Source organism: Eumetopias jubatus, unplaced genomic scaffold (genome assembly GCF_037043125.1).
Source record: "Eumetopias jubatus isolate StellerSeaLion01/CBP00866 unplaced genomic scaffold, mEumJub1_p1.0 scaffold_4, whole genome shotgun sequence".
Lineage (NCBI taxonomy): Eukaryota > Metazoa > Chordata > Mammalia > Carnivora > Otariidae > Eumetopias > Eumetopias jubatus.
In genome coordinates, this window is record NW_028274810.1 from 58,946,392 (window position 1) to 58,969,459 (window position 23,068).

General features: G+C 45.6%; 1 protein-coding gene across 10 annotated transcripts in view; it reads right to left on the bottom strand.

The window, feature by feature from the left end:
• FGGY (FGGY carbohydrate kinase domain containing) overlaps window positions 1-23,068 on the bottom strand; it is a 418,161-nt gene that overhangs the window by 88,275 nt on the left and 306,818 nt on the right. For 8 of the 10 annotated variants that reach the window (XR_003609898.2, XR_003609900.2, XM_028106807.2 and 5 more), the window contains 3 exons: window positions 17,024-17,098; window positions 11,169-11,289; window positions 4,718-4,812 (listed from right to left, as the gene is read on the bottom strand). Coding sequence is in view for 8 of the 10 variants with exons in the window: in XM_028106807.2 (XP_027962608.1) it covers window positions 4,718-4,812; window positions 11,169-11,289; window positions 17,024-17,098 (291 nt within the window). In the remaining 2 variants the exon portion in view is untranslated. The remainder of the gene's footprint in view (window positions 1-4,717; window positions 4,813-11,168; window positions 11,290-17,023; window positions 17,099-23,068) is intronic. The other 2 variants (XM_028106805.2, XM_028106806.2) reach the window with 2 other exon arrangements.

Here is a 23,068-nt window from a genome sequence, read left to right on the forward strand (position 1 = left end):
TTTTTTTTGGGCAGGTGGGGGGAGCAAGTGTCCACATAAATAGCACTGTTAGAATTAAAGCTTTTTTCATATAAATAGATTGGGAACAACAACAAGAAGAAAGCCCTGTCTTTTAAGATAAGAAATTACAGAAAGCTAATGACATCTGTGGGAGCCTGCAGGAAGCAGAAAGTGGAAAGTCATTTTGTATTTCTGCCTCTTTGCCCTTTGACTGAGTTTCTTTCACAGCATCTTGAAACTGGTTTCTTGTTTCATGTATCCTTGGCATTTCTTCGAGCTTCACTACTGCCTGTGCTCAGAGAATGTGAGCACATTGGTATTTCATGGACGTATTTCTTTCCAGTTTGTTCCTTTTCCAGGGCCTGGGAGCCTACAGAAGGGTTATGGGATGCTCCCAACTTTCTAATCACAATTATTTGCTTTCTAGGACATTCAGAATTAGAGAATCATTTTGTAGTGCATGGACAGCCAAGGGGGTGAGGAGGGGTGACTTCTGGGAGATCAGGAAAGGTCACAGAGGTCAAGACTGCGTGGATTCCACATTCCCGTGAATAAAAGGAGGAAGGAAGACACCCCCTTGCGTCCCCTCCCACTCACTCAGTAGTTGAACTTTTACCATGAGGTGACATCTCTGTGGTTTGATTCCATTTTACTGATTAAGCTGCAGATCTGAGACATCCGTGAAGATAACCATGCCATGATACTCGCCACACTATCTATTGGAGGTAGAGTTTTGAAAACTACTAAATGGAGAACACCATTTCGAGAGAGAGACAATTCTTTAAGATACTATTAGTCATTCTGTTCTTTAATACAGATGGATGCCTGCATCAGTACCCTATGTGAGATCTTCATTTGAAAGTGGGACTAGCAGGAAGCTTTCGATGTCTAAGGGACGGGAGGGCAGGAAGGAAGCAGGGAAGAGTGAAAGAGAGAGAGACTATGAGGATGGACACATGAACGAATAAAAGAACAAAAAGTGGAGGCCAGGCATTGTCGTCAGGCTTCAAAACTTGAAACAGTAATGGACGTCATGCTGACTAATCTCTCCCCTTAATATCCCGCCTGAACATCCTATCCACGGTCCTTCACCATCTGATAAAATTTCCCCAGAATTGCAATATATAGATAGGTTTGCAATTATTATAAGTAAAAACTGCAACTCTAAATCCTTCTGACCTATTGGTATCACTATAGGAAGGAACATAGGGCTCTATCCCTCGCTAAAGACACCCACTCATGGGCCCAGAAAATTGGGAAAATCTGTCTCCCCTAGGACCTCTTTCCTAGGTCTGTAGCCTGGGTCCTCTAAACTCTTCCTAGTCTTTCGTTCATCTGGAGGAGATGACTCTGGCTGGGTCTACCAAAGTTTGCACACTATGGTAGTGTAAACTGAAATCCTCCCTCTAACCACTGGCTGTGTGGCCTATGAGAAGAGAAAGCAACATTGAGTTGCTGGCAGGAATCACTCAACTTTCTTAAAGGAAGAACAGCAGGCACCTTGAAGACCAAGTAGGATCTCTGAAGTTCAAAGAACAAACTGTACTGAAGTTCTGGTTGAAAAATATGAATCACAGGGAGAGAGCAATTCTGTTTCACATCAACTTGCCAGAATCCTGAGCTCGTCCCCAGGCCTGGGGCACACGGGTTGGTGCCTCTTCTTTGGAGAGGGGTGAATGAAGACAGGCCTATGTGCATTTACATTTCCAAAGCGGTTCTGAACGTAATGACTATAGCAATGTTCATAATTACACCGGGGGCTCATGCAGGTCATTAAGAGTTTTCAAGGCTCTTTATCTCAACAGTCCCATATGAGTGGCAATTCTTCTTCAAACACTTTTTTAAAGAGGAAGTAAGGAAATAAAGCAAGTACCCGGACAGGCCAGGTGACACTGCCTGAAGATAGACAACAAGCAAGCACAGGGGTCAGGATGACAGGATTCTCTTGGGGATACAATGACAGAGGAGCTTCCAGGGCTGTCTTGGCTGGGGGCTCTCTTTACTAGATTATAGCATCGCCTAGAAATTCCAGTCACAAGGGGCTCATACTTCCTTGAGTTTAGTAAGAGAGAGGAGCTTGTCTTTAAAATGTTGTGAGACTTGCAGCTGCTACTTGAATCACCAATCCCAATATTCGACATACCCTACCTAAGATTCTGTTCTAGAAGACTCATGGAAAATCTCACGTAGTGATGATGATGTTAGTGAGGAATTAAGTTCAGTTTCCACTTAGGGAAAGATGTGAGCGGGATCGTCTTGGAGCTAGAAACTCCAGATTTGACCAAGATATCACTGAGGTACCTAAAGTCATGGTATTACCTATCTATCTGATGAAGCAGCCCCATCCCACGCTATTCTTTGTTCAAGCTGCAGACTAGCTCCTGATTTGTGACCGACAGCATTTCTTTTCAGAAAATACAGCTTTAAATATTTACAAAGCCAAAAACTATTTTTAACACAAAAAGGAAAAAAAAATCGAACAAAGTATAAAAGGAATGAAAAATCAGGAGGGGATATAGATCCAGAGAGCCTTAGTTTCAATTCTGCTTCTGCCTCGTATTACCTGTAGTCTTGGGAAAATTACTGAATACCCCTCTGAGCTTTGGTTTCTTTCATACAGAACACAAGGGTGAAAACATCTACCCTTCAGGCAGGGAGGTTGTCAAGATCAAATGAGGTGCCTTAGTCTGCTCATGCCGCCATAACAGAGTACCATAGATTGGGCATTTAAACAACAGAAATTTATTTTCTCACAGTTCTTGAGGCTGGAAGTCCAAGATTAAGGTGCCAGAGGGGTCAGGTTCTGGTGAGGGCCCTCTTCCTGATTTGCAGAGGGCCACCATTAGGCTGGGTCCTCACATGGCAGAGAGAAAGCACCAGCTCTCTGGTGTCTCTTCTTAGAAGGGCACGAAGCCCATCATGGGGACCCCACCCTCACGGTTTCATCTGACCCCAATCACCGCCCCAAAGACCCAATTTCCAAATACCATCACACTGGGAGTTAGGGCTTCAACACAGGACACATGAGGGGACGCGTTCAGTTTACAATATGATGCAATCCTATGCAGGGCCTCTCGGAGCATCTCTACTGTTTTGGTTTAGCTACTATTTGTCCCAGGAAGGGCATCTAGTGGTGAGAACATCTTCATAAAAGGATACATCAAAATAACAATTGACAAATCATCAACATTTCAACAATAAAGAAGCTCACGCAATGTTTTTGAGAGAGTACCAGAAAATCCAGAAATCGTTGAGAATTCAACTGTACCATCTTTGATTACCAACTTCATTTAAAAGCCACTTAGCATTCACGAGTGGACTCAATTCCTTGGGAAAGATATTTCACAGACATGAGTTCCCAGTGCTTGGCCAGTGCGCAGGGTACCATACTTCTCAAAATGTGTACAAAGTGCACAGACAGCGGAATCAGACTTTTGCACTTGTGTTTCTAATAGTGTCCCCTTTGGTTCTGTTACCTTTTTGGATCTCTGCTGTCTAACCTCTGCTGCCCGTGTAGGTTACAGGTGTCAAGATCACAGTAAGAGTACCCAGCACAGTTCTTGGTACATAAACAGCACGCTAGTGACTGGGTTACTGGTGGAAAACCCAGCTTCTCATCCTGGCCTGGAGACCCTGGACAAGTCATTTAAGCTCTCTGATCAAATATTTCTTGAATTCTCCAATGAGGCTGGGTAGCCAGACTCCTTGGTTCTGGCATTTACTAGCTGTCCCAATGGAGGCCAACTTCTACCACTTCTTTATGCCTCGGCTTCTTCAACTATAAAACGGGAATAATGGGCCTACGTGTGCATTCCTGATCTAGGGAAAGAACTCATAATGTGCTCCTGATGATTATTACAGATAAAGAAATGGAGCAAAGAACAGAATGGTCAGGTCACAGAGCTAGGAGATAGTCAAGGTAGGATCTGAGCCCAGGCAGCCGGAGTCCAAAGCCTGCACTCTCAGACTCCTCCTCTGATGCTTCTCTACCTTTTCATAAACCTGTTGTTAATATTGTTATTTTACCACTCAGAGTCTCTCCATAAAACCTAGTGTGAGAAGTCTTTTGCAACTTGGTTGCAGGAAAAGCCTCCTCTCCCACAAGAAACTAATGTTTCCTCTTTTTTGAAAACAAGAATTGTGCAACTTATCATGTGTTCATTTTTGTCTTGGCTGCCAGGAAGCTCAGAATCAAACTGTGTGCCCCATCTCCGCGGCCAAGTTATTTCCTTCTTCCCGTATCTTTGTTCCTTATTTTCCCTTTTAATTCTTTTGTTTAAACTAACATTTTCATTTGTGTCCCTTATTGATAGAGCCCTCAAAATTATTTGGAAAGTGGTGGGTGGAGATGAAATAAGCAAACAGAAATCTGAAATTTACATGAAAACCTTAAGTTTCAAAACTTACCTGTTTCATTTGCTACAAAATTTTTTTAAAAAAAAGGTCAACAGGAAATTAAAAGAAATCATTTAAGAGCTATTTTAAAGGAGAAAAAAGAAAACAGAAGAACAGAATGACCAACACCAATAGAGGCCAAGTCAAATGAAAACCGCAATAAATATGTCTGAGGCTAGAAGTGTTTGTGCTTTCCCTGGCTGGAACCTATCATTTCTTAATTATATCCTATGTGTGTTTTGCAAGATGGGAGCTGCTGTCAAGAGGAAGGACAGCCTCAGACAGGGGAGGAGCCACGACCCACCCCTTGGTCCTCACATACCTGTACAGAAGCGAAATCCCCCGAGGCACAGGCACCCAGAATAGCAGCGCCCACAAGAACAGACTCCACCTCTTGCGACAGGACCACAGGCATGCCTACACAGGACAAGGCCACACCTTGATTAGGGAGTCGGCCAGCAGCCCCAGCACCAGAAACACCTGACATGATGTGGCGTGAAGGCAGCAGTGGACAGCCTCTCCCCGGTCCCCACAGTGCTCCGGTCCTTGGCATGACCTGATTCTAAAGGATGTCACAGCCTGTGCCTGCTGGTGAGGCAGCCAGGAGCCCCAAGGGATCTGCCACCCCATACATCAACTCATGAGACCTCTTTGCCCAGATCTCCCAGGCTTCTGCTAGCTGCTACCTGCCATTTGGTTCAAGTTTGTTTCAACAAACACTTGAGTGCCTCAAGGGGCCCAGCGAATGCAGAGATGAATCTGACTCGGTCCTGCTCTCCGGGTCTCAAAGGGGAGGTGGATGAGAAAGAGATAAAGATGGTGCAGGGGGTTGGTTCTCTAACTGAGATGCACTAAGAACAGGGAAGTAGTAAGGGGGTGTGATTAATCCCTCTGGCGGCTTCCTATTTCTCTGCGTACAAGCCAAAGCCCTTATGATGGCCGGCAAGGCCCTCCAGAGCTGGTGCCCACCCCGACTGTCGCCTCCCCTCCTGGCCACGCTGGCCTGGCCTCCGTGTTTTCTTGAATCAGCTTCGGGGCCCTCACCCATGCTGTTCCTTCTGTCTGTGTGACTTCCTCCCAGATGCCCACATAGCAACTCCCTCTGCGTCCTTCAAGGATTTGTGCAAACACCCCCTTCCCACTGCAGCTTTCCTGACCATTGGGTTTAAAGGGACAACTTACCCACGACACTCCTCATCCCCCCTGTTTCCTCAGCATCTTCCCACCCAGGATGATTACTTCTCTTGTTTACCATCTGTCTCCCTTTGCTAGAACAGAAGCTCCATGAGGCCAAGCACTGGGTCTCAGCCACGGCTGAATCCCTGGAATTGAGACTAGTTAACCAGGATCTAGCACATGGTAGGGGTTAAATGGTGAAAGAACAAATTTCCCGGCGAGGGAACGGAGGTTCATCAGAATGGAGATGAGCGTTATGGGGGTACCTGAAGGACAAACAGTGGTCCACCAGGCAGCAAGAAAGCCCTCCGCATGCCAGGGCTCATGGTGGGTTTAAGGTGAATAGAAAGAATTTAGAATTCTCAGAATTTTATATGTGTATATGTGTATATATGTATAATAGAAATAAAATATGTACAAAATATAAATGCATTTGCTAATCAGGAGATGGCAGCAGACTCCACAGAGGTAAGCTCTGTAGCCAGACCTAAAAGTCTTCCTCTACTCAAGACAGGAGACTGACTTTTCCAAACACTGGATTTGTCTTCCTATCTTTTCTAGGAAGACCTCCCTGACACATCTACCCCTGGGGTCCCACAACCTCCTGACTCCTCCTGCTACTCCTAGGCTGGGTCAGCAGCCCGGGCCACCCGGACAAAGGGTCAGGGAACAGAACTCCCACACAAAGGGTCAGGGAACAGAACTCCCGCACGCAGTCAGAGGGCTCAGGAATACCAGCCCCCAGACCGCAGAGCTGGCACCCAAGTCTCTGCTGGAAAGTACAGGGGTGGGTCTCTGGGAAAAGCTCAGAGTCAGTCCCACTAGCCCTGGGCCCTTCAGCAAGTTACTCAAACATTTAGCCTCGGTTTCCCAGTGTGTAAAATGGGGATGATAGTAAGACTTGCTGCAACGTTTGCAGTGAGGATTCATGAGAGAAGCACACAGGGGGCTCAGCACATCTCTAGCCTCCGTCAAGCCTTTGGGAATGGTGGCTACTACCGTCAGAATGAAGACTGACGGTGAGTGAAGGCCCTCTACACATACTTCACTGGGCTGGAAACTGGAATGGTGGGGAAGGGACAGGGCAGGTGCCCATCTACCATCTACAGGGGAAGGACAGACACCGGGCCACACGTAAGGGCTGTGTTGGCCAAATCAGGAGAGCACTGCATGCCTTTGCAGAATCCAGGGACGATGCAGACGGGAGTGTGACTACAGCCACCCCCGCGGACCTGGCACTTTTTAGAAGATCACAAGCACCTCCAAACACCTCCCAGCCCTTCCTGACCCTGTCAAAAGCCTAATTAGTCCTGAGCAGGATGGAGTGACCTACAGTCAGTCCCCTCCCCTTGAGAACGGGAAACCAGAGTGAGCCTGATGAATCCCCCACCAGCTCTCCAGTTGCACCCTAAGTGCTCTGGAGCCAGACTGGAAGAGTTTGAATTCTGGCTTCCTTGCTGACTTAGCTATGTGATCCTAGGCAAGTTACTGGACCTCTCTGTGTCTCAGTTTCCCCATCTGCAAAATGGGGCTAAAATTCCACCTCCCTCTAGAGCTGCTCAGAGGATTAAAAGTGTGATTATAAGTAAGGCACTTAAAACAGTGCTTGGCTTAGAGAAAGCACTAAATTAGCATTAGCTGTTAGGATTCTTTTTTTTTTTTTTTTAAAGATTTTATTTATTTATTTGAGAGAGAGAGAATGAGAGATAGAAAGCACGAGAGGGAAGAGGGTGAGAGGGAGAAGCAGACTCCCTGCCGAGCAGGAAGCCCGATGTGGGACTCGATCCCAGGACTCCAGGATCATGACCCGAGCCGAAGGCAGTCGCTTAACCAACTGAGCCACCCAGGCGCCCTGTTAGGATTCTTAATATTGACCTGATCTCTAAAGCCTCTCCTCATCCCTGCCACGGGGCAGGGTGGGGGGCGGGGGGAACCAACTCACTGCTTCTGCTTCTCCTTGAGATCAGTCCCCCCTCTTCCCTGCCCACCCCCAGGCTGCTGTAGGTCCCAGGACACTGGCGTGGGTAGACCTCACCCATGGCTTGCTTGTCCTCATAGTTGCATCCTTGACCAAGCTCTAGTCCGGCAGCCTCTTCATGCAGCCGGTTAGGCTGGGTTGGTTAGGTCCCTGCCAGGCCCCTGCAAGCCTAGGGGTGGTAAGACTGTGGGTGGCCCCAGGGGGCTGCCTGGTCATCGGGGTTTCCCTACCACCAGCCCACACCTCTGCAAACAGACCCTTTGTTTGACTTTTCTCCAAACTTCGAGTGTGTCATCTGTTCCCTGCCTGGACCTGACTCATACGGACACCAGCATCCCCTGGGTCCCCACTCTACTCTGTGGACACTGGGCAGAGTACCGAGAGCACTTCTTCTCTTTGCAATGACACTTTTGGCAGGACATTATTGTTCTTCTTTGTATCCCCCTGCCAAGCTCATGCTTGGTACACTGGTGTGCTCAGAGACGGCTTCTGAGTGAATACATGGAGGGACAAATGATGAAAATAATGAATAAGACAGAAAGGGGGGGAACCTTGCTGTAACTGCCAGAGCTGAAAAAAACCAAAATTCAGACAGAGGAACATTGAGTCCCAAGTCAATGGGGGAAACCTACAATTACTTAGTACACAACAAGTATTTCTTGAAACCACAGTTAAACTAACTGCCAGAGGTACAGGGAGATTCTTCCTCCTCACGTAGAAGACATTTTCCCAAGTTGGCAAAGCCCCATTCTCGCTGCTTGCACAGAGAAGCCTGCTCCCCAAATGGCAAAGATTTGCTTACAAAATATTAAACTGCTTTTCTTTTTTTTTTTCTCAAACACACCTCTTTTTTTTTTTTTTTTTTTTGCATGGGGCTGCTTTAAGGGAAGAAGTGAACGGACATGTATTAAACACTGACTTTGAGCCAGGCAAAGAGTTTGGTGCTCACAAACTCGTGAGCAGGTACTCCTCAGCATGATCTACAAGAGGGAAATAATATTCTTTCTTTCAGAAGAGGAAACTGAGGCTCGGGGATAGGTAAACCAACTTGCCCAAAGTCACAGAGGGGATCCTCTGTTCTTTCCACGACTCCACAGTCTCCAAAGAATCTTCTAAATTCCATTGTGTTTTTGACAGGTATTCCTAAGACTCATATAGGTCCGTGGTCCTCTCTAAGCCTTTCTTTGCAGGAAAACTAGAGCAATTACAATATTTAAAGGCATCAAAGACTCTACCTATACACCCACTGCTGTGTACGTGCCTTTTACAGGAACAAATGCAAATGTGTTCTTTTCTCTGAGCGGCTGGGTGAAGGAGAGGAAGAAGGCAGCTCTGCCTGGAATGTGAACTATTTTATCTGATGCATTAATGAGTTTAGCAGAACCCAAAGCATTTAAAGGCAGATGCACTTTGCCATCACTTGTCAGTCACAGCTTCCCAAAGCAGAGGAATTCCAGCCAAAGAAAAGGTCCCTTTGTCTGGAACTGTAACTGGTCCACAGCCAGAGACAAAGGGTCCAGTTTCAATCGGAATCCAAATAACGATGAACAGCCTTTTCATTCAACAGCCTGAAGAACAGTTTCCAAAGCAGAACTTTCTGTAAAGCTGCTGTACCCCCTGCTTCTGAGTCAGCTCAGGGATGTGAGGCCTGGAAAAGGACCCACTTTCATTAAGGCTGGAGCCACGGTTCCTGGTCAGGACCCAGGGTCACTCACACCGCCCTGCTCTCGGGGGCCCTGTTTCCCATTTCCCGCAGGTGATGTGTTAGCCAAGGCAGATCTCTCCCCTCCTGCATCCTGGTAGGAAGGCTTCGTGGCTATCAGAAGGCTAGAAATTGGGAAGTCACTCAGAGATCACATTTTAAATGTGAATCTTGTCTGACCGGCGACTTTTAGATAAAATTTGGTTATCGGTTTTCTCTTTGGAAAAATTACAAGCTAATTTGGGCTCCTTTTTTAAGTCTTTCTTCTTTCTGCCTCAGAACGGCCCACATCCATAGGCTGTGGACTCTTTGGTAAAGGAAAAGTAATCATCACATGATTACGAATTGCTCAGAAAAGCTAAGAAACCTGGTTGGGCAGCGCAGAGTAGGGGGCGCTGGGCCTAGACACTCCCAGGTCACGGTCCTGGTATCGCCCGTCCCCTCTTGTCTGACTCCGGAGAGGCAAATTCATTGACCTCCCTGAGCCTCAATTTCTTTGTCTCTAAGATGAGGCACCAATTTCTACCTCTCAGCAGTTCATGAGGTTAAATGTATACAGAGTGGCTCCAGCAACACACAGTGGGAGCTTGGTTAATGGTAGTAATTTCTGTACTCAACATCCTGATATATTTACCCCTAGACAAGGTGCTTTTTTTTTGTACTGTCCTCTGGCTTGTGCCTCAGTCTACTTACCTCTATCTAAAATGGGGCTAAGTAATTTAATTAGTTGGATCTCACAAAGTGCAAGGGTTAACTATGCGCCTGACATTTGGTATAGCTCTCCTCTGCAGGGATCTGCAGGGTGTGAGGGGGCACAGGTGATACGATGAGGCAGCATCAAGGGCAGGGACCCTGACTCACCCAGCTGTCAGAGGAAGGAGTCCACAGGATGGGAGGCAGCAAGAGACCATGACGAAGGGACGCCATTGAAGGGTGGGCTCATGTCACGTTTGAGCTGGGGCTGTGGGCAGGGTCCATTCCCTTCTGTTTCCTTTACCTTGTCCCACTCTGGTGCCTGGCCATGGTGGGTGGGTCCCGGGGTGGGGTGGGGAGGATGCCAGGCTCCAGGAGACACCGGGGGAGAAAGGAGCAAGAGACATGAGGCCACGAGTTCCAGAGGGACGGAAGTCCAGGCTCGGCTCTGTAATACCAGCGAGCCCCTGGCCAATGGGGTCCCCTTCTTAAGGCCCAGGGATCTGCACCAGGGATCCTGCTCTGCTGTGCTCATATCACAAAGGGATCAGCCCACGACTCTGGATTTTCTCTCTCTGTGTCAGGAGCTATGAAAGAATCACAGGATCTTGGGATCTCAGGGCTCAAATTCCCATCTGCAGCCAGACCCTTGTTCCCACAGCAGTTGGGCTCTGAATTCGTTCTTCAAGACAGCTTCCTTGTCCTTTCCTCCAGACCACTTGCCCTGCCCTGTCGCAGGTCCAAACCAGGGTGGAGGTACCCCACTATGTTTCCATAAAACTCCGTGCATTTCTTACTCTGAGCTCTTGCCACACTACATTTGCACATCCATTTGTCCTTGTCAATAGACTTTGAGATCTTTGGGGGCAGAAGTCTTGTCTTACTCATCTCTGTCTCTTCAATATTCCCCACGAGCGTGCATCAGAAGAAGTGCTCAGACGGTTCCATAAATACTTAAGTTATGACCTAGCCCTTGCTGACCTCTCTCATCTCATTTCTCAGGATCATGCAACAGTTGGATTCACAGAGAAGTCACTTTCTCCATCATGACTACAAATACTTCACAGTTATCATAAGGAAAAAAACATACATTTTAACCTAAAGATTCAAAATAATCTGGCACATCACCCCTACCCTCTGCTATTTCCAACCCTGTCTGGCTGTCAGCCAGGCACATTTACTGCCAGGCCCCAAATGACCTATTCTCTTCCTCCTCAGACTCACCTGTAATGTCCGCATGCATCTGCACAAAAAGGGGATTCTTGCTCAGGCCTCCGCACAGGAAAAGCGTGCTGATAGAGTGTCCGGCTGCCTCCATGGCCTCTATAATGAGGCGGGTGCCAAACTGAAAGGGAAAGGCAGAAGAAAGCATCAGTAGAGCAGCACAAGAAAAAAGCTCTGGAACCTTTACTAAGTGTTTGCCCAGCCCCAGACACCACACTGAAAGCTTCGCACACCCAGTCTCGGAGAACAAGCTCTGAGAGATCAGGTTGCCTCTGATCACTGTTAATGAAGTCACAGAGCAGGAATTCCAACCTGGGCCTGTCTGACTCCCCAACCCTCTTAATTACTCTACCATTTGCTTCCATCAGTAGTTACACAACATTGACAAAAACAACTGACAATGTTCACACAGTTCATATTAACAAGAGTTCACTGAAGCAAGTATTTGTGGAGTGCCCACTGTGGGCCTGATCCTCCAGCAGGGACCAGGGATGGAGGAAGTGGCCCGGGGGGGGTGGTCTCTGAGTCAGTCTTCCTTCCGGAGATAGGAACTAAAGAGGTTTGTTTTTTGGAAAAGAGCATCCAATAACATCAGCAGCAGAAGAGAGCTCTAATCGCATGAAGTGAGAGTAAGACTTCAGACTGACAAAGGGCTAACCTGACCTTTATTATCATCTGGAACCAGGTGGTGGTTCTTCAGGGATGCTTCAGGAGCCAGAGCCCATTCCAGTCAGTCCTTCGTGGTCTGGGATGACGTGGAAATCACACCCTCTGGCTTGCTCAGTGTTCCGCCATATTTTCATTTCAGCCCTCGTGTGCTAGGAACTCCCTAAAATGTGCTATGCTCATCCTTGTCTTGCTCAGTTTACTCAACTCAGTAAAAATCATGGATGCCTGGGAAAATGACACCACCGTAGGGTCCCCAGGGAGAATGTTAATGTATAATTCTTTAGTTTTAACTAGGATATGCAAACAGCTAAAAATCCTAGTTTATTTGCAAGTTCAAAAACAAGAAGCTCATGAGTCTAATTTACTTGGGGTCAAGGATTAAAACCAAAAAGATGAACTGTGACATGACTTTAGGAGGCAGCCACATGGCAATGGTTGAGAAAGGGGCTCCAGAGAGAAATGAGAGAGAACTGTTTTTTTGTTTTTTGTTTTTTTTTGGTGGAGAGAGAGCCCTTGAGATGTTTAGAGAGTGATTAATTCTGAGGGATGACACAGTGCCAGGTGTGGACAAGGGGGTGAGTTGATGAAGTGGAGGGAGGAGGTCAAGGATCTGGGAGGCCACAGATGGGACAGCCACCAAGAAGGCAGGATTGGGGCTGGAGAGAGGATTCGAGTCAATGTCACGGATTTAGTGACAGTGTGATGGTGTTGCTGGGAAGGTGGTACCCAAGTGTGCAGAGAAGGAGAAGGAGGTAGTTTAGCATGAGGACAGGCTGTATCAGAGGCTTAACCAAAGTGAAGGAAGAGGGTTTGGGAAGTGGTCAGGATGTCCCCCTGACCACTGTCCCCAGGGGGTAAGATGTAGGGCAAGTGAAGCCTCTTTTGACCAGGCAGCTTGGAGGGCTGTCTCCCCCGTGACTGAGGGTGCCTCTGGGAGAGGGAGTGGCTAGAAGTTGTTCTGGGGACCATGGGTCATGAAATCCTGAATGCTGTGGAGGAAATTATGAGCGATGGGGGGCAGTTCGGGAGCAAAAGCACAGCAGTTCCAGCCCAGAGGCCTTCAGCTATTAGCGAATCTGGTAAGAATATGGATTAGGTAAAACTTGGGCCTCCAAAAATAATCCACAGATGTAGTGTGTTAAAAAAAATTAAAACATGTTGTACCGTATAAGGACAGATCCTGCTTATTGCATGTGGCTGATTACCCCCAGATGTTCTTTCTTAAGCTTTTGGGGGGTCATGAACCCTCTTGAGAATATGATAAAACCTACTGACCTTTCCAGAAGAAAGTCACTTACAAAATAGCATTATAAATGATTTCGAGAGGCCTACAGATGCCCTTACGTCTACCATGGATCATTCGGTGTCTGTGGCTTGCAGGACAGTCTAGTCAGCTTGAGGGGCAGGAGTCCGTAGTAGCCAAGAGCATGGCTTTTGAATTCAAGAAACCTAGGATGGCATTAAGACATTTCACCTACTTCTGGGAATCCAACCTGTACCCAACCTTTCTAAGACTCAATCCTCATTTTTTTAAAAAAGTAATAGTATTATCATATTCATGGGTTTGAGAACTCCATGAATTGTCAGAAATGTTAACATGCAGAAACAATTTTAATGTGGTCTTACATTTGGTGAAATATTAATATCTGCCCTGCACGGCTGTTGCTGGAGGCAGTGTATGTACAAGACGCACAGGAGTGCCGAGTACATGGAAGGGGTGTGGAAATGAGCGCGATTCTGGTTACTAGCTGTAGTCTAGGCACTCTGCTAGGCACTTTGCTATCCTTGCTAGTCTTAGGACAAACTCAAAACTTGCACGTTGTTTTCCCCATGTAGGAGTTATGGGATTTGCCTGAGGCAGTAGGGTCTGCCTTGGGAGAGGATAGCTGCACCCCCCCCCCCCATATGCATGGAAACACCATGCAAAGTTGGTATTTCTGATACTTCTAAAACCACAGACCTGTGGCTCACGTGATTAACAGGCCAGAGTGGAGGGTAACACAAAGCACATTCCCTTGGGAAAAGGCAAAAAAGTATCAGAACAAGAGGCACTCCCTTGGGAGGGGCTGTGACAGCCTGCAACTCCCCCCGTGTGGCATTGTTGGCTGGAATTTCCCACTCAGGCTGGCAGCTAGCAACAGGGCCTTCCTTTCGGGTGTCCCAGGCTCCACTCTGTGAAACGTTCCACCCTCCCTAAATGCCCTGCCACAGGGCTTTGTGCTAAAATGATTTTGTGCTCACCTTTCTGGAAAAAATGTTTTCACAGAGAAATTTAAATTAAAATTAGGCTATTCCACTGGGAATGTACAGAACCAAATGCAAATCGAGAGACTTCAAATGCAAATAGTACTTTTTAAGGGTCTATTCTGAAAGGAAAGCTATAGATGAACAGGCTATGGATAAACTGGTTGTTTGACAAGTCTTTCAATTAAGTGTGATCAAGAGAGAATTTTACTTCATGGAGCGTTTTCGCACAGTCCCAAGTTAACTTCATTACAATATCTCTTTCATTCTATTCCTACAAAATACCAACTACAGATATCACTATAGACAGCAATTTGCTTAACTTTAACCTATTCACAACAAGTAGATGCTAGGGCAATATTCAGAGCCAGTGAAACAAAAAAAAAAATTTTTTTTTTCAAGTTGATCATCATGGGAAAATATCTGTGATCAGACTACTTCATTAAAATGCACATTTTTGCCTGAAAGATCAGCACAGCCTCGTACCTTTGCAAAAATGGTTTGAACCCCTCACAATTCAACTGGCCCCACAATAAAGCCTTATCAAATGATTGGTCTTAAATTTCCTTCCCTTCGTGGTATTATAAAGGTCATTAAGATCACTGACAAAATAAATATGATAGCTCTTAATACACATACGACCCCTTAAATACAAGACTGATTTTCCGAGTGTGTGGTATTTGGGAAAATGGAGCTGGCTCCACCCAGCTCACGTCCCGTTTAACCTCATTTATATATTCTTGGACTTCTGCTGCCGTGTTCTTACCAGGAAGGGGGCCTCTGAGAGGCAATCCCGGCCAAAATAACAACGTTTGCTAAGATGTGTACAAGAAAAACTGGTCTTGGAAATGCCTCAAAGCTGATTTCGTGCACGTAGCTTTTACAAACATTTCAAAGAAAAATGCAGGTTGGTAGAGGGGGAAAGAGCAGAAGAATGGGAGTGAGACAGGCGGTTCTCGGACACGCTCGTGTCCCGACTCCACCACGTGCCCACTCTCTGACGCGGTTCTCGGACACGCTCGTGTCCCGACTCCACCACGTGCCCACTCTCTGACGCGGTTCTCGGACACGCTCGTGTCCCGACTCCACCACGTGCCCACTATCTGACGCGGTTCTCGGACACGCTCATGTCCCGACTCCACCACGTGCCCACTATCTGACCCGGCAAGGTGGTTTTCCCTGTCTGGAAAACGAGGACAATCCCACCTACCACTGTGGGTAGGTGCTCTGGTGCCTGGCACAGCAGCTGGGCGTCAGTTAGAGGTGATAGTCCTTGTCATCATGGGACGGTGCCCCGTGGCCCGCCTCTTAGCATGTACTCAGAGGACGAGCACAACAGCTCTGACTGTCCATTTCCACGCAGTCATTTCATTCCACTCTAAGACTTCTCATACAACAGCACTGACTACCAGAAAATGAAAGTTCCTCAATACTTCATATACCTACTTTATTTCAGAAAGCCATGGCTTCCCATCCCAGCTCTGCCACTTACAAGCTATAGGAAATTGGGCAGGTTAATGAACCTTGCTAAGGTGTAGGTTTTTAATGTGTGGAATGGGGATGTTAACACCTACCTCACTTGTAAATATTTAGCACAGTGCCTGGCACATAATACCCCAAAACTATATTATTTATCATTATCATCATTATTACCATAAAACAGGATGACTAAATAATTGTCTTTACTACTGATGCACATTAATCTCCTTCACGTTCATTTTACTCTTCACTCCCTCCATTTTGACAGATGCCAGAATTATCTGGTTTTGACCAAGTTCCCATAGATAGTGCCGGCTGATTGATTTCACTGAACTGGCCAAGCTATTAAATCAATGACAGTTGCTTCAGGAAGATACAAACTGGTATATAAACTGCAAGGACTGTTTCATCTCATCAAGTTGGCCTATTCCATGTAAGACCGAATGTTCCCTTCGTGGTTGGGAAGCTCTGCTCTCTTAGCCCATCTACATGGTACCTGGACAAGTGTGAACATAAGAAAATCACTTCTGTTAGTGATACGGATGTATGGGAAAAATGTATGTAGTTCTGTTATTTGAAGGAATAAGGCTTTGAAGGAAGTGGTATATAAACAAAATAACTGAATGGCATATAAATATGTCCACATAACATTAACAAAAAAACTTTCTGTGTGTCTCTGAAAAATAAATTTGAATCAGAATTCAGTGAACTGATTTTTCCTTTCTGTTGGTCCACGTTCTCTTACCAGAGTGGCTAAGCCTCACTTAATTAATTGTATTTTGGGATTCCTCCCAGCTCTGAAACCTGGAAAGCCATGACCCATTCCTCCAAAATGTACTTCCTAACATGCATACATACAGTCTTCTGTGCATGTACCCCATATTTGGATCACCTCGGGAGAGTAAGATTCCTTAGATCGAGATGTTTAAGCTTCTAGGGTTTTGTTTTCATTTTGGATTGATCTGCAGTGTAGGACTTCCTAATGCGTTAAATTCTCCCCTCCTCTCTCTAACCATCCAAACGTCTCATTGAAGCAGCTAATTATCTAAAAACAAACACTAAGGATGCTTACTATTTAAAAGAACCCTATAATCCTTTTGCGAAGTGAACAATATCGTGTGTTTTATAAGTTTGCACGTTCTTAATATTGCCTTTCTTAATGCAAGAATAAATGGCATCTGCTTCTACTTAATTGAACTTGGAAGACAAATTAAATAAATGACAAGTATGATGTTCAAAGACTCGAACTCCTTTCAGCTTTCAGCGATGTGAGGTGATTAGTAAAGCAGGTGAAGACCTTCATCAAGATTTCCTTCCGAAAAGACACACATCTCTTTTTGGCAAGCTCCCTTTTAATTAACAATCTCTGTCACACAAGCACATGATGTATCTTGGAGAAGCATGCGGCCTAAGGTTTATTGATAGCCCTAAGTCTCTTTAAAAATGGCATTAAAGTGTCTTACAGCAATGGCTTGAACTGTGGCCAGGTACAGAATGGCAAGATCATCGAGGTCCTGAGACAGCTTCAACCCGGTGACCTGTAGGGATGAAGGAAAGAAAAGAAAGAGATGGCCAAAAGGAGCTGCCACGGATAGAGATAGTTCCCATGAAACACGTTCAGATGTGTTTTCTTGCCCAAACAAGTTCATATGCAAATCCCCTTTTTGTGAGCTGAACGTGAAATGACTACCAAATTGTTTAATCTCCAGACCTGGGAAAAACGATCATTTCTCCTCCAAGAGAAAGTGCCCTGCCTTGTATTAACAAAACAAAACAAATACTTTACGGAGATCGTGTTTGATATTCCTTAGCATGGAATTAATAAATGTCTTTCTTCCCCTTTAAAGAAAATGTTCTTTTATGACAAACACCCATTTTCTTTGGCTTACAGAGATCGACATGGAGCAGTGGCTTCTAGTAAAAGATGATCTTACTCCGAGTTCTGCCATTGTCAGAATTCAGTGTAACAGCATCCAGGGGGGATTCAGGGTAAAATAATATGTCTCCTATAAATGTTATACCTACTAGGGGATAATTTACAATCTGTGGTTTGCAAGGGAATCCCATTAAAGTCAATCGGAACCACATGCTTCTATGGAGTGTGTCAATTTCTGAGAGATTCCAGAACTAAACAGGATGCTGGATTTGGATGCCTTCAAGACCTGTTCACAGTGCCTCCTTCACATCTCCCATTTACGAACGTCTTCTCTTGGGACATTTCTAGATGGCGAAGAACTGCTGGGTTCTTCAAGCCTACTCAGAATTTTGTGGGCATCAATACCAGAGCTCACTTTGTATTTTCACATTACAAAATTAATTAACATAACCTATGCTTACTCAGGGCCTACGGTGGGTATGATCCTGAGTGCAATGAGGTGGTGACAGGCAGCCTACGTTCAAAGAGGGGGAGCTGAGTGGTCTACCCAGGTCCCTTTCCTTCGTCTCTCCAGTCCCATTTAATTACCCTTTCCAGACTGCACCCTGAGCCACAATGAAGGGCTGCTGGGCACAGACATACTGGGCTGGGCAATGACTTACTGCTGGGCACAGACAACATTCCATGGCCCAGACCAGAGACCTGTCAGCACTCTTCCCCGACTTTTCCCTTCTTCCCATATTTATGCAGTCTCCAAGTTTTGCCCACTTGCTCCCCCAAATCTTTGTGAATCCATTCCTCCTCTTCGTGCTGTCACTCACTTCCTCAATCCAGGCCACCATTATTCCTTTGTGTGTGCTGAAAGGGCCCCTTTTCTAACAGTGCTTCTCTCCACAATGGAGCTAGTAATTGTTCTCACAGGCAAATCTGATCGTGTTACTCCGTTAAAAATTCCCTGTTGCCCTCATCTCGAGACATAAATGCCCATGCTGTTTTAGGTGCTTTCTCCCAGGCTTGCCCCTGCTTACTTCTCCAGCATCTGTACAAACCCTTCCTCACTTAGTATCTTTTGCTCCAGCCATTCTGATTACTCATGGAAGTCTGTTCATGCAGGGACTCCTGAATTCGGTAGAGCTACCTGCTGATAATTTCTCTTGGCAAATAATTGGGTAACCAGATGAGAACTACGCCTTTGATTTTAACACACAGGAACACGGAAGATTTGAGTGAGAGACCAGAGGGGAATTCTGGGTAGGCATCCTCCCAAGCCAGTAACTCCATGAAGGAACATCCTTCGTTAAGTTCCCCAGACACCTCAACACACAGTAAAAATGCTGGAAGGGAGAACATGAACACTGTTGACATTATAGAAGTTCACTTCATAACGTGCGTAAGGAAATAATGTGCCCCAGGGAACACAGAGGATGGAAACCAGACCCTAGCTGTTCCGACAGACTACCTGGGATACTCACGCATCATCTGCAAGGCCTAGCCCAGTATCTGGCACACAGTAGGCACGAAGTAACTATCTGTTGAATGTGTGAATTAGTGACAATGGTCTTTTTTCCTTTTGTATACCACTGTTTTTCCTAACATCCTAGCCTTTTGTGTCTAATTCCACGATTATGGGATGATCATGTGCACCACCTTGGCTCTCCATATATTTGCAGAGGGGAGGGTCATTTGCTACGTGCCCCAAGAGAAAACACTGGAAGATTACTTCTAGTTGCTTATTCCAGGCTCTCCATGCTCCCTCCTCTCTACACTTAGCTTCCCTCATCACAGTGGCTCGTATAAGATTGGGGTAAAAGGAGTGTCCCTGTAGCTCATACGGAACTTTCGTGTGATTTAGATAAAAGTACTCCCTCCAGGCAGACTAATGCAGAAGGCATCCCATCTGGGAGAATGAACTATGAAAAGGAGCAGAGTGGACAGGGTCCCAGCCCTGTTGTATGTCCCTTCATGCGAATGTGTGATCAACCAGCTCCATGGCATGCAATGGTCCTGGATAAAGATCACACATCATGAATGGTCTCTCTCTTCTGTACTGGCCTGGCCTCAACAGCATCTCTGCTGCTTATCTACTAGGAAAGCTAAGTGGGCCCAGGCCTAGACCTCTCATCCAGAGCCAGTGAGGGAGGCAGGCTACCTCTGGCTCCTCTCTGGTCATGCCTGCGATGTGAATCAAGCCATGATCCTTTGTGGACTGGGTATGTGTCTGCTTAGCAGACTCACATCTCCTATAGGTGGGTCCTGAAGACCAGATCTGGGTAAACTGTGATGGAATGGGGAAGAAATTTGATTTTGTGTATGAGATTAATTGACTAGGAACCCCAGTGCTATGTATAACATTGATAAAGTAACATTGATAAAGGAGGATAAAGATATCCTCAATTCATAAGAACCCATAAGGAAGAAGGGGTACAATATCACCAGATTTCATTTTCTTCATCCCCATTTTCTTCATTCATGAGAACTTCCCCAAAGTATTGGTATTCAAGCAAAAAAAATATCATCGCCCCTTCTCTAAATGTCTAGTGCCTCTAGAGCTCAAAAATCATAGAGGAGAGAAGAGGATAGTTACTTTTCACCAGAAACTGAGAATGAGATCATGCAAATGAGCACTAAATTTAACTCCTGAGCTTGCTAGTAGCTCCAGCAAAAGGGACATAGGATGGGTGACATCGCTTTTCTTTTTCTGATAAATAGAACATACCTTGCTTTCATGGAAGAAAATGTTATTCTAGGGAAGAAGGTACTCAGCAATAAAAGGCAGTAAGTATGCACAGCCCTCCCATAGCCATCTCTAACATCTCCTCACCATAAACACCAGGGCCACGGAGTTGAAATGTGACCCAGTGAAAGACATTTCTCTCTAAAGTTACTATGGTTCGGGGCCCTCTTGCCTGATATCTCATCTGATATGCAGGTGGAGACTCTGGAAGGGCAGGTAATCATTAATTCCATCTGAGCTTTCTCTCCAATACTAGGGACCTCAGCCCTGCCTTGGCAAAAGTCAAATGGCTGTCGGCCCAAGATAACTTTCTAAGGAGTGCCTGCCATGTGGACCACTCAGGAGGCTACAGAGACCCTTTGGGGAGCCATCTTGGCAGGGAAGCGACAGCAGCACCCCTGGAATGCCAGGGATGTGCTGGGGGACGTGCAGCTTTGTAACCAGGGAGAAAGCCAGAATGTGACAGATAAGCAGATACCCCCATCTGCGGGCTGGATGGTTCCATCCATGAGGAAGTGGGAAAAAAGCATAAATGGAAGCAGTGTGTTTATAGAAAATGTGCATGTCTATTTTGAATGTTTGGGTAAGACAGTGAAATGTGTGGGGAAGCCCCATGGGAGAGTTGTGCTGGTAAGCACATTTTATTTATTTTGCTATTGTGTAATGAGGAGAACTGCAAGAGAAAACACTTATAATTAATATTTAGAGACAGGTGATCTATATGGTGGCTAAAGAAATGCAAACTACTATTGATGACGCCAACGTCCTAGATAATGGTTATAAAATACTTACGTAAATCTTGGTATTTTTGAGCTTGGAAGAGATGTGTGGGGGAATGGAAAGATGACAAGCTATGAAGACACCAAGGTTCAGATCTTGACATTCTCCCAACTGGCTGCACAACGGTGTGAGTTTTGTGACCTTTCTGAGCCTCAATTTTTTTTTTTCATTTATGAAATAGGGATAATGATGCCTCAAGGCATTTTTGTGAAGATTAAATATCATTTGCAAAGTGTCTTACTTTTTCAGGAAGCTAGACTGAGTCTACAAGAGCTAAACCCTTATAGAGCCAACTCTGAGCATAGGTGGCAATTAACGTTGATTTTCTTTCCCTTTCTCTTAATAAATGTGCATTCTCTTTCTCTTAAATGCATGAAGGGTTCAATCCCATTTATTAATTGGAATGTGGCAATAAAGCATCTCCTTCAACATGGTATGGGTACCCCCAGGGTATTAATGAGGGGCACTGAAGACTAGTGCATATACGGCATGGGGAAGACAGGGCAAAAGGCATGTTAACCATCAGCATCAGGATCATAATATTAAAGATAAGAACATCAAGAGTGTGGAGAAGCAGTATGCCCCTGATCAGTGCCCAGGGATAGGATGATGGGGGACTCACTTTCAAGGACTGCTTAGAGAAGCCTTAGTCCTTATCAACCTACACACTTCCATTCACTCTGTAAATAGGAAGGACAGATGAATTTCACCCTGGACTTCACCTTAAATCTTGCCGCCACTTAGTAGCTGTGAGAGCTTGGGCATGTTTCTAGCCCTTTCCCAGGATCCTAGCTGAATGGAGATTTTCTGAACTCCAACTCCAGATTTATTGACTCTTTGGTGTGGGCCCAGCAATTTGTATTTCAGCAAGGTCCTAATGCACAATAAACTGTGGAAATAATTGTCCTTAACCTTGGCATTGTGAATTATGGGTTGGTAGGTCCTAAAATAGTTGAAATTACTTAAAAAATGTAGTAGTAAGTTAGCTAATGTTTTTCCTTCTTAGTTGTTAAAGGAATTAGTTATATTTGTTAGTAAGAAAAAAAAGCTTAGAAATAAATTCTCAAGGGGTCTCTAAAGATTACAAAAGACAAGAAAACAGGATCCCCAGTCCTGAGATTTTCTAGGGTCATCAGAGCATGGTGGGGTATCCAAGGCTCAGGGGAATTGGTTGAAAGCTTTTCAGAACACAAAGGAACAGCAAAATGCTGTTTGTTCAGTCAATAATACAGGCAGAGCTCATGGACAGACAGCAAGGAAATGAGAAGGACCAGAGAAAAATTGATAGGAAACCTCTGGAGAGAGAACAGAGATTGAAGAACAGGTCTGAAATGATCAGCCAGCCTGGAAGACAAAGGGAAAAAATCTCCCTTTGGTTTCAGGAAGTACCAGGAATTGAGGCTGCCACTTGGCATTGCCTAAAACTCACCCAGATTTGGGAAAGGCAGATCAATGTGTTAACACAGTGTGGTGAGTGGAACTCGAAAGATGTTCCCCCAAGATTTCCATCCCCCAGTTACTCAATCAACCACCAATCGAGGCACTGCTGTAAAGGGACTTTGCAGAGAGAACTAGTTCCTAGCCAGGTGACCTTAAAATACAGAGATTATCCTGGATTATCCAGTAGAAGCCCACTGTAATCACATGAGCCCTTACGAGCTGAAGAGGAAGGCAGATGAGTCAATCAAGTGATCCAGTAAAAGGCAGGAGGAATGAGGTAGAAATGGAAACCAGAGAGATTCAAAGTATGAGATGGACATGATCTGCCACTGGGGGCTTTGAAGATGGAAGAAGGGGGCAATGAGTCATGAAATGCATGTAGGTGGCCTCCAGAAGCTGAGGACCCCCGGCTGACAGTCAGCCGGGGAATAGGAACCTCAGTCCTATAACTGCAAGGAGCTCAACTTGGCCAACAATTTGGATGGATTTGATAGATTATTCCCAAAGTCTCCAGATAAGAGTCCTTGGTTCTGGTCTTATGAAAACTGGAGCAGAGAGACCAGCTGAGCCAGCCAGGGCTTCTGACCTACAGAACTGTGAGATGATAAATTTAAGCCTCTAAATTTGTGATAATTTATTAAAGCAGCAACAGACAATCAATAAACTCACAATGACCAG